Source organism: Dromiciops gliroides, chromosome 2 (assembly GCF_019393635.1).
Source record: "Dromiciops gliroides isolate mDroGli1 chromosome 2, mDroGli1.pri, whole genome shotgun sequence".
NCBI classification, from domain to species: Eukaryota; Metazoa; Chordata; class Mammalia; order Microbiotheria; family Microbiotheriidae; genus Dromiciops; species Dromiciops gliroides.
The window spans coordinates 56,896,080-56,907,969 of NC_057862.1; the positions used below are offsets into that span (position 1 = coordinate 56,896,080).

Genomic DNA, 11,890 nt, shown 5'->3' on the forward strand with positions numbered 1-11,890 from the left:
CCCAGACTGGCCAGGGTTGGGAGTAATTTATTAGCCCTCTCTAAACAAACTCTTTGCAGCTGCTCTTCTGGTTTAAACCTTCATAGAATGGAAGTTTCCACTTCTTTCTCCAATGTTTCATTCACCCCTAAATGTTATTTTGACATTCCTGGTGATAATAGAGGAAAGGAAACTTGGTTCCCTGGTCCCTGCAGGTTGGAGGGATGGTGAGAGAAGAAACAGGAGAGCATCTTTTTGAGGTGAGCATGTTAGAGGTCCTTCTTCACAGCCAGTCAATCCAGATCTATCAGCTTTGTAGATAGATCTGACTCTGTTGACTCAATTAGCACCGAGGGATCAGCTCCCCTAGAAACATCTCAAAGGGCAGAGAAGAGAGAGTTCATGTGGCCACTGTATATTTTTTGCCTTTTTCTGTCTGTCACTGTCATATAAATATAAACATGTAGAGGACAAAATTATGGGACCACAAATTTACAGCTAGAAGATGTTAGAGAAAACAAGTCATTGTTTCTTATTCTCTGTAGAGTTTGGCTCACAAATAGCTTTTTCTGGGGTGGGGGGTGGGCAATGAGGGTTAAGTGACTTGCCCAGGGTCACACAGCTAGTGTGTCAAGTGTCTGAGGCTGGATTTGAACTCAATTCCTCCTAAATCCAGGGCAGGTGCTTTATCCACTGTACCACCTAGCTGCCCTCTACAAATAGCTTTTTTTTTTTTTTTTTTTTTTAGTGAGGCAATTGGGGTTAAGTGACTTGCCCAAGGTCACACAGCTAGTGTTAAGTGTCTGAGGCCAGATTTGAACTCAGGTACTCCTGACTCCAGGGCCCGTGCTCTATCCACTGCGCCACCTAGCTGCCCCTACAAATAGCTTTTTAACAAGAAATTTTAGAAAACAGTGATGGTTGAATTCCTAATATTTTAAATTTATAATTTCTCCTTGTTTTATGATTATGTATCTACTAGTTCACCCTATACCAAGTAGTATAAAAATCTTTTGTATGTGATAACATAATAATAATAGCTCCCATTTATATGGTACTTTATAAGGTTTACAAAGTGCTTTGCATGTGTTTTCTCATTTGATCCTCAAAACTCAGTATACATGCCCACCATGTGGGAGCTCTTCTTATCCTCTTTATACAGATGAGAAAATTGAGGCTGAGTGAACTTAAATGGACTTAAATTTGCCCAGGATAACACAGTTTATACGCATATAGATGCCATATTTTCATTCCTTTACAAAATATTAAGAACATCATTTCTCATAGTTCAGAAACTACCGAGATGGCATTTGGTATAGTACATACATTTCTAGGTTTAGTAAAGTCAAGAAAAATTGAGTCCAGATGCTTCCTTGGACACTGGTTAGCTATGTGACCCTGAGGCACGTCATTTATCCTCCCTTACCCTCAGCTAGGAAGCTAGGTGGCATAGGGGATAGAACACTGGACTCAGAACCCATTAATTCAAATCTAGCCTCAGATACTTACTAGCTGTGTGTCCCTGAGCAAGTCATTTAACTCTGTTTGCCTCAGTTTCCTCATCTGTAAAATGAGCTGGAAAAGGAAATGACCCACTCCAATGTTTTTGCCAAGAAAAATCCACAAAGAGTCAGACAGGACTGAGCAATAATGTCCTTAGTTATCACATTTGTAAAATGGGATAATGCCATGAGTACTGACTACTTCACAGGACTGTTTTGAGATGGGACAATGTGAATTAAGGGCTTTTAAAACCTTAAATGATGGGGCAGCTAGGTGACGCAGTGGATAGTGTACCAGCCCTGGAATCAGGAGGACTTGAGTTCACATCTGGCTTCAATCACTTGACACTAGCTATGTGACTCTGGGTAAGTCACTTAACCCCAGTTGCCTCACAGACCAAAACAAAACAAAACAAAAAACAAACAAAAAACCCTTAAATGTCTATACAATTACCAATTACTGTTATTGTTGTTATTATTCTTACTATTACAGTTGACCACATAAAAGTGTGGTCAACTGTAATAGTAATGATAATGGCGATGGTGATAATAATAATACTTGACTAAAAGGAGTAAGGAATATAGGATTCTATATGTGTCCACTTACTGATATATAACTATATCTCAAGGTGCATGAGAGTCTCAAAGGAGACAATGGATGCAAACTTCTACCATCTCCACCATTTATGATCCATTGATACTGTAACTAGTGGAACTTATATGAATAGGTATAGAGGGAATTTCTGAAACCTGAGAGCCATAGGACAGAGGAATGTAATATCAGAGGGAGGTTCTACCTAAAAGCAAAGGAAATCTTCACCTCCCATTCATTTAAACATCTACATCTTGGATTAGCTAAATTCTATGTTTTCCTAAACCCCAAGGAAAGATGGAAGGGATTTTAACTACATTTCCTGGGGTGGGTAGATCACCTAAGAGGCTGCCTGGATCAACCGATATACCCTGGATGACTAGTCTTTCCTTTCTAAATAACTTAAGTCTTAGGACAATTGGGTCTCCCCGAGCCAACCCTCCAGTGATACTGTCACTGCATGGAAAGAGGCTAATTCCTGGCTCCCCACAGGCATCTTCAGGGCTGTAACTTAACCTGCATAATTAGAACACACATTCCAGAGGGGGAAAACATTGAAAAGATAAAGGGCGTCTTTAAAACAGATTCTTCCCAATACAATTTTTTCATAATTATAGTTTTAAGAGCTTATGGTGATGGTGGAGATGGCCACTTAAGAAAAATTAGGAGTCTCATTTGGCAAGAGATGATCCCTCAGGAGACCATACATCGTCATCTTTCAGGGGCCCCGAACAGCCGCCGCACTCTTGACAGCTGTGCATTGCACTGATGTATTATAAGCATGCTTAGCTTATTATGACCAGAGCCAGCTATTTTAATTAAAAACACCACATATGTCATTGAATGTGTTGTATTTCCTCCAGTCCCAAGACATAATAAGTCGAGGAGATACAAACAAATAAATGCATTGCAGATGTGCCTGGAAACCGGCTCCTACTGAGGTACAAGCAGTGGTTTCCCAAATTTGGACCTTTGGCGCACCAGCTTATCTGATGTCCGCCAGAGGGGAATGGGCTGAGTGTTATCTTCACCATTCATGTCAGTTGACATAGCTAGAAACAGAGGGAGATCCTGGAAGATAGGAGAAAGAGGGAATGGAAAACAGTCACCTCCCTTCATTTGCAAGCCAAGCCTGTCATCTGATAAATAACCTTTTGAGAGCTCTGAAATCCCAGAACAACAAACAAGATCAGATCAGGCCCTTTTTTCATTTATTTGTTTGTTTGTTTTTGTTCATTCATTCATTTGTTCTTTTGTTCATTCATTCATTCACTCATTCATTTATTCCTTTTTAAGCACAGGCTCCATTTCTGAAACCATCACATCTCAGCTGAGGAGGCCAGTGGGAATCTAGGTAGAGAAACCAGGGGAGAGGGATTCTCCGAGGAGACAGCACTTGCTTAATTTAAGCAATCGCAAGCTGCCAGAGTTCAAAAATTTCAGCTGACTTTAGCTGTCACTAGCCCGAGCACCTTTCTCCCTAGGCGAGCAGCAGTTGTTCCGCTGCCAGACGGTCCCTGTGCCTATGCTGAGATGCCTGCCCAACAACTGAGCATCTCTCCTCTCAGTATGGGATTTGAGGTGACAGCTCCTCACACTTTAGCGCTCCCATCACCTCAAGTGACGGGGATTCAAGTTGAAATGAGAGGACCCTGCCCCTGTCCTCCGCCCCCCCCCCTGCCCCCACCCCCCAATCCTGCAAACTACAAATTTGGATTGACTGAGGTTCTCCTTAGGCCTTGAGACCCAACCTTCATGACAGAACAGGCCTGCTAGGAACTTTACAACAGCAGCGGGTTTTGTAATGATGTCTGGGGAGGGTTGTTTTGTGGGCTTTTTTTTTTTTTCCAGGAGCAGGAGGAGAATACTCCAAGTGATAGGAAATGATGTCAGCTTTAGTTAGGGCAGTAGACAGCGTTAGAATATACTTGGCATAATATGGCCTCGGTATCTCTGTCAGCATCTCTGTTTTCTGTCACCGTACACAATCCCGGGCCTGTCTGTACTCCTGACAATGTCTTTTCGGATCAGGCATTCGCCAGCTTTGAGACTGGCTCTGCTCACTACCACACAGCCTCCTTTGTTTGAAGTCTGCCCTCGTGTCATTAATGCTCTTGATGTCTATTTAAATCTGACGGTGAATGCAGTATCTGTTTTCCTGTCAAGAGATCATTGACAATATTAATACCTCATGTCCTTGCCTCATTTTCTAAGAGCTGACACCTAGCTGCCGTCTCCTGCATTCATCAAACGGCACTCTCTCCCCGGGATGTCGAAAAGCAGTCTTGCTTCCAGGCCCGAAGAAACAGGGTATACCTCAAAAGGGGCTTTTATCAGAGCCAGCCTAAAAAAGAGGCCTTGGGAATGTGCTTAATAAACATTTCATGCCCTTCCAATTTAGAGACCAGGCAGGAGTAACCTCCTGTCCACATTCCAGGGTGATTCCTCGTTGTATTTGGCATATGATTGCATGAGATCCAAAATGGGAGTTCACACCAGAGATCAGCTTTAGGAAAGTAATCATGTCCCTGCATGCTAAAGTGGAAACAGTGGTCATCAGGGAGGGAGGAAAAGGGAGAAGGAGGAAAGGAGAGAGGGATGGAGAGAGAAGCAGGGAGAAGGAGGGAAAGGGAGGGAGGGAGGGAGAAGGAAAGAAGGAGAGAAGGAGGGAGAAAGAAGACAGGAGAGAGGGAAAGAGAGGAAAAAAGAGGGAGGGAGAGAAAAAAGGAAGGAGAAAGAGAAGGGGGAAAGAAAGGAGAGAAGGAATGAGAGAGGGAGAAAGAAACTGGAAAAGAGAACAAGGGAGAGAAAAATAAGGAAGGGGAGAGGGAGGGAAAAGGAGGGAAGGAGAGGGAAAGAGAAAAAGGAAAAGAAGGAGGGAGGGAAAGGAAAACAAGGAAGGAGAGAAACAGGAGGGAAGAAGGGGGAGAAAGAAGTAGAGAAAAGAAGGAGAGAGAGAGGGAGGGGGGAGAGGGGCAGGCTCACAGGGATATTGTAACTCAGCCATTTGTGGTTTTACTCAAAAGGACAAATGTGTTTTTTATGAAATATGACAACCTTATCCATTTCTTTTCATAAAAATTCATGCCATCCCAATGCTGTACAAAGAAATTAACATCCTGCAGCCCCAGCTTTCTAGGTTCTTGAGAAGCTTATTTGAATCAATTATATTGGAAGGTTCCTGGGTGAATTTTGAAAAGCATCTGAAATTCCTCAGGTCTTGCAGATGCAGGAAACACAAACCCTGTTGCAAGGCAGGATTTGCTCCACAAAACACTGTGCGTGGCAAGAAAGCCCCCTCCATTTATTTTTTTTACAATTTCGAATACAAGTCAGTAAAAATGTTTATTCCATACATTTTATTACAAGTGTGGGCAGGTAGAAGGCTCAAATGGCACATCATCTATTGGTCAATGAGCTTCCTCAATATGAACCATAGTCACAATTGGTCCATGACTGGTCAGTATTAGCTTTGAAGGTAGTTTGTTGTGTTTCAAGGGAGAGGAGACAGAGTTTATGACTGCTAATCAATTATTGACTTTGGGCATCCTAGAAAGTGTGAGATTTATCTGTAGGTTATCTTTAAACATGACATGGAACAAAAGAAGGCATAATAGGGATTATCAGTTTAAAACTGCAATGGAGGCTTTTCCCCTAAAATGTCCTTCCTTATGTCAAAGAATAACATAGCATCCTAATCTTTCTGCCACCACAGCCCCAAAGTGTAAGTCCTCTCCACTCTAGAAGCTAACTTGATATTAATGTAATCCTCACAATGCTACAGAACTTGGCACAGGATGCAAAGTTGCTCTGTCCTACACCTATTGAAAATTCAGAGCCTTGGGTCTGGCTGACATGTAGGAGGCGAGATCATAGGTTCTGAAGTTGAAGGAAAGTGACCCCCAGAAACATTATCCAAGTTTTAGGGAACCTGAAAGGAAAAGCTTCCACCAATTCCTACTCTTCCATTTCATGGCGGAGGTCATCACCTCTGGTGGTGACCATGGGTCCTTGAATCTTCTGTGAGTGGGCCACAGGCTGTAGTAGCTCTTTTCATGTAGGAAAGTTTTGAATTATGGGTATGCTCAGCTCAAAGGAGTCACTGCCTGAGCTGGTCACTGAAGGGTTAATTTTTCATCCATAACAACTATTAAAGACAATCAATGTAGCTAGGCATGGTGGTACAGGCCAGTAACCTGTTGCTGGGGAGGCTAAGGGTTAGGGATCACTTGAGTTAGGGAGCTCTTAGCTGCATTGTGCTAACCCAGTTGTCTGGAACCAAAATGGTGAGCATCCTAGAGTTAAAAGCTTAATTGGGGGTGTATTGGCCCAGGTACAGGTTGAATTGAATTTTTTTGCCAATGAATATTGGGACCATTAGTGGATTGTTGGACTACCAAATAGGGTAATATAGGGAGACTAAGTCTCAAAAAGAAAGTAATCAAGACATAGAGTGGCTTCAATCTGTGTTAGTGGAGGAAAACAAATAGATTCATGATTCCTGAATTAATGTATTATGGGCCAGGAAGCACATAGATGCTAGAGCACATAAGAGAAGAGACCAAAACTCCTGTCAATTTTACATAAGAAATATGCATGTCTTAGTTTTGTTATTTACTCTTTAAAAAAAAAGAAAATGAGACCCAATGAGAGGGAATGAATATAAATTATAAATATTGGGGCATCAAAAATTTAACTTCTCTTAATTCTCACAATTTTTATAGAAGTATTTGTTTTGGTTTGGGGGGGTATTTTTGTAGAGAAGTGGGTTGAAGAGGGAGTTTGGAAAATGAGGGATGAATTGATTTGAAGGTGTTACTAGTGAGTATTTATGGCCTTCCATAATCTCCACATGTAGAAGTACTGCATTCAGAGCCACATAATTTGATGATGGAAACCAAATACTTTCATCACCAGGATGTGGTGACACACCAAGGTGTAACTTGGATATCTGTGGATGTCAACCACCCATGGAATGATTGCATCTTAGACCCTTACTATGATGAGTTACAAAGTGCTGTTCTTGAATATCCTGGGCTTTAAGTTCATCAACCCAAGATTCTCTCAGTTTCTCATCAATTGATAATAAAAATTCAATTCAACTTAATTCGGTAAATATTTATTGAGTGCCTCCTATGTGATAAGCACTGAGGATACAAAACAAAAAAATGCTAAAGACAGTCCTTGCCCTCAAAGAGTAACTGGTATATACTAGGTGTTTAATAAATGTTTGTTTGATTGATGGATAGATATTTTGTACTTGGTATTTCCTTCCAGTACAATGTAAGCTCCTTAAGGGTAGGAACATTTCATTTTTATCTTTGTGAAGGAAGGAAGGAAGGAAGGAAGGAAGGAAGGAAGGAAGCAATCAATAACTATTTCAAGATATTCCTATTTCTTTTAAGTTACATTTCATCAGTAGCATCATCACCAGGTCTGGTCAGGTGGTACAGTGGATAGAGCACAGGCCCTACAATCAGGATGACCTTAATTCAAATCTGGCTTGAGACAGTTTTTAGCTGTGTCACTCTGGGCATGTCACTTAACCTCTGTATGCCTCACATACCTAATCTTAAAACAGGGATAATATAATAGCACCTACCTCCTGGACTTGTTGTGAAGACCACATGAGATAATATTTTTAAAGCTCTTAAGCAAATTGCCTGGCACAAAGATTTTGTGCTTAATAAAGGCTTGTTTCCTTCCTGCTTGCCTTCCCTCTTTTCTCTTTTCTATTTCTGGAATGACTATTATACTAGGCATAAGTGGCATTCTAGATTTCTTCAAGTATTTCAACGACTCTTAAAACAATGCCTGGCACATAGTAGGAGCTTATGAAATGTTTTTTGTTGGATTGATTAGCTGTCACATGGAAATGGGAATAGACTTGTCCTAGTTGGCAATGTGAGGAGAAATGGGTAGAATTAGTAGAAAGACAAGTTTAGGCTTGAGGGAAGGATAATCTTGCTGACAATTGGATCCATTTAAAAAGTACCATGGACTGCCTTGGGAGGTAGTTTGCAATCATTAGAAATCTCCAGGGGAAAAAGTGAATGCCCACTTGTTAAATATGTTATAGAAGGACTTATTTTGTTGTACACTTGTTTATTTTGTTTTTCATTTATGAAATAGAACAAGGATTTCTATAACATAGCATGATAAAAAAAGAAGATTCCACATGAAACTGCTAATCTATTCTGTATAATTTGCTATCCCTTTGTTCAAGTATGGGCTGGCCCAGATGGACTCCAAGGCTACTTCCCACTCTGAGACTCTGTGATCTTATAAAATGGTGTACATGTACAGGGGAGGAGAGTATCCGGATTATGCTGGGAAGTGTTTTAACAAGCAGATCTCCAAAAAACCAAACCAAACCAAAGAAGCATGCTAGAGATGCTTTTATGTTTAATTAGCAACATTTTCTCTATCACTTTTTCAAGCCTAGACCATCAACAAAACAATAAATTGAGCCCCAATTTGTAATGTTGGCTGATTTTGGAGACATAAATGCTCACAATGAAAATTTAATAACCAGAAACCAGGAGCTGACTTGGGCACAAGCCTGAAGAGCATGTTCTCTCTCTCTCTCTCAGCTTACCTGAAAGTCTCCACTAAATCCTCCCTTCCCATCTCCTGGTGGTGTGGTTCAAGGTAACTCAAGGTCCTCAAAGACTATAACTCTAGCCTTGGCAAGTCTTAACCAGGCTGAAAAGGTTTTGAATTATGAGCCTGGTGTCAAACTCTATGTCTGTTTCCTTAGAACCAGCCATCCCCAGGTTTAAAGTGCAGAGTCATGCATCCTACAGCTACAGATGCCTTTAGCTGACATTGGCTAGGTCAGAGAGGGGTCGCAATCTGCACTGGTGGATGGAGGGCTCCCATCAACAAAATAATAGATCCTGGAAGGATTCTGAAGAAGGGTGGAAGTAAGTCTCTATAAATCCGTTGTGAGCATCCAAACCATAGGAGAGGGCAAAGCATTCTTAGGTGTCGTGGGGGCTGCCTGTGTAGTGGCAGCTCTTAGGAAGAGAAGATAGAGTACTTCCTTTCTGTTGCTTAATTCGTTTGCTGCCAGCAGCTTGATGCGAGATCCCATTACGATCCTGCTCCCCGCAGCTCCCTCTCTACCCACTGCAGCACCTCTAATAATGTGTTTCCTTTTATTTGCAGGTGTTCTAGGAAGGTGTCACTATGTTTACTATGGGAAAAACTCCGAGGGCAACAGGTTTATTCGAGATGATCAGCTCTAAGGCTGAGACCAGCCTGCCTGGCCCAATTTCATGAGTATAAGTAACGGGAAGAAAAAGAAAGAAACAAAGAAAAGGAAAAAAAAAAGGAAGAAAAAACCCTTAACTAACCCAAGCATTTGCGCCACCGTCAAGGAAGCCGCCTCGGTCCTCTAGTACCTTCTGCTGACTTTGCCAAGCCTGTCAAGATCATCCTTCTGTCTTAGTCTGAGACATCACATAGAGATTGACATGATTGCCTTTAAGCAGGTCTCATCCACCAGCGTGACAGACAGCTGCAGCCAGGCATCGGGGCTGACAGGATGAACACCATGATAGATTGCCTGGTCCATCCGCAGCTCGCTGGGGAGCAGAGGTCACACCTGGGGCCCCTGCGAGCATGCTCAGTTAGCTTTTGCCAGTCACAGAGACTCTTGTCTTCAGCTTGCCTGTTGAGTGAGGGATGGGTGTGATATCCAGATGGTTTTTACAAAACAAAAATGGTTCTGATAGTGGGGAAGGGCAGGGAGGCCTCGCTCCCCATCTCTGTTTCCATCCTCTCACATTTCACACACACACATACACAGAGAACCCCCCCAGCTCCACCAGCCCCCAAAGCATCTTTATCACGAGCAGAGCTTCAAGGTCTGTAATCCCTCTGAGGAAGGATATTTGCTGTCAGGGATATTTCGTGACTTGTTTCCAAATGATACAAACTCCTGGTTTTAGTAAATATTTTCCCCTACGTTCCCAAATCGAAGCAGTGGGCTCTGGATCAGTAAAGGGCTCTTGCATCCCAGACTTAGACTTTTCTCTCTCCAGATCCAGGACTTACTATGGATATTTTGGAACACAGATTCTTTTCACATTGGTGGCATACCTGTTTCATTTATCATCTATACTTTAAAACTGGTCTCTTTCCATCCTTGGGCTGGTGTATTTCTTGTCTGACATAGTCTTTATGGTCTGGACACAATTGCAAGACTAGGTGTGGCTATCTATACCTGGTTTACCCCTCCTTACGGCATCTGATTTGGGATTTTTTTTTAAGTCACTAAAAAGTAAGAAGTAGAATTATAGGTCAGAAGATTAAAATTTAATTTAAAGGAGAAGAAAATGCCCCCTGCCCAATCCCCTAAGCCTTTCAGAGAAAACAATAGATCCCTTGAATATCATGTCCTTCAGAGGAGATATTGGGAATGGAATCTGTAGTGTTTGAGTTGAGGTAGTATCTTTGAGCATCCATGGTAGTTTTGTAATGATGATACCACCTGGGACAAGTGATCATGAGATGTACATGTGAAATGCCCACTTGAAAGATAATTGAGGAAGTAGTTAATAAAATAGGAAAAATGTCTTAGCTTTTTTTCTTTTTTTTTCTTTCTTTCTTTTTTTTTTTTACTTTAAATTCAAACCAAGTGCTTAGCATTCTGTTATGTGCACAGGCTTCCCAAAGCAAGATTAGCCAGATCTAAAATAGGAACCTTTCAAAGTGCTAGCCCAAAAGAGAATCCTACTGTAGGCTGGTAAATGCCAAGTCTTTCCAATTGGCCAACCCATTTTGATGGGTATGTAAGGCCATGGGCCTTCCATGTCTTTGGGTGAACAATCTGGAACTTACATCTTGAAAAGATGATAGGTTTAAAAGAGTCCCTATCAGAAGGATTTTTTTCACTGGACAGCTAGCCTAAGGAGCAAAGTTTCTTACTAATTAATTAAACAGACAAATTTGCAATGCAGTCCTTAAGGAAAGAAGATTTAGGGGTGTCCTGTTTTTGTTATTTTCCTTCAGGCATAAATAATGGGAGAGAAGGTACCTTTTTCTCTGATCTGAACAATAGCACTAGGGAGTTTGTCAAGTTGGCTGCATTTGAACCTCTTTGCTGAGAAACATCAACACATGTTTTGTCCACAACATATTATGGGCAGCAAGAGTTCTGAGCAGGGGCAGCAAGACTAGTCCAATGTCATATCCAATCTGGCAACACATATATCCTTGTCTTTATAAAAGGCTTTAACCCTGCCTCAAACAATAAAAAAGCACTTGTGAACTGACCACAGAATTTTTCCATCTTTATTTTTCTTACTTGTTTACTTTTCTTAATGTCAGAACCATTTGTATCAAGTTCAGGAATGTCTCCCTCAATGCAAGCTTTAGAGGCGCAAATATTTTCGGAATGAGCTGTGGACCGCATTCATGTCTCTCCCTGTGTGGTGTTTATTTTTTTTTTCCTCCAAAATGGTGTAGTAACTTGAATTAAGATTATCTTAATTATAATTTCTGAAAAGGTCACCCCTCCTCTCCATTCCTCTTCTTGAACAAGGCACAGTAAGCTTGGCTTTTGCTTTCAAAGGGATAATGGTGATGAATTCACAGGCAGTTGCTCATGGCTATGTCAGTTCCCTGAGTATCATTTGCTGGAGGTTGGACCTTAGGCTTCAACCTGACCTGTCAGCAATGATGTTAGATGGTCACATGGTCCCAATGGGGTTTTCCTAATTCTGAATTTTTCAAGTGTTTAGAGAAGCAGTGAGGGTATAAGACTTATGTAATTTCCTCTATACCCCAGTGAATAACTTAGGCAACTCTT

The 11,890-nt window shown here is 41.5% G+C and overlaps 1 protein-coding gene across 1 annotated transcript in view; it reads left to right on the forward strand.

The window, feature by feature from the left end:
- Positions 1–11,336, forward strand: part of LRMDA (leucine rich melanocyte differentiation associated) — a 572,901-nt gene extending 561,565 nt beyond the window's left edge. The window contains exon 4 of the mRNA XM_043987518.1: positions 9,244–11,336. Within this exon, the coding sequence (XP_043843453.1) occupies positions 9,244–9,323 (80 nt within the window). The 3' untranslated portion in view covers positions 9,324–11,336. The remainder of the gene's footprint in view (positions 1–9,243) is intronic.
- Positions 11,337–11,890: the final 554 nt, after the last annotated feature.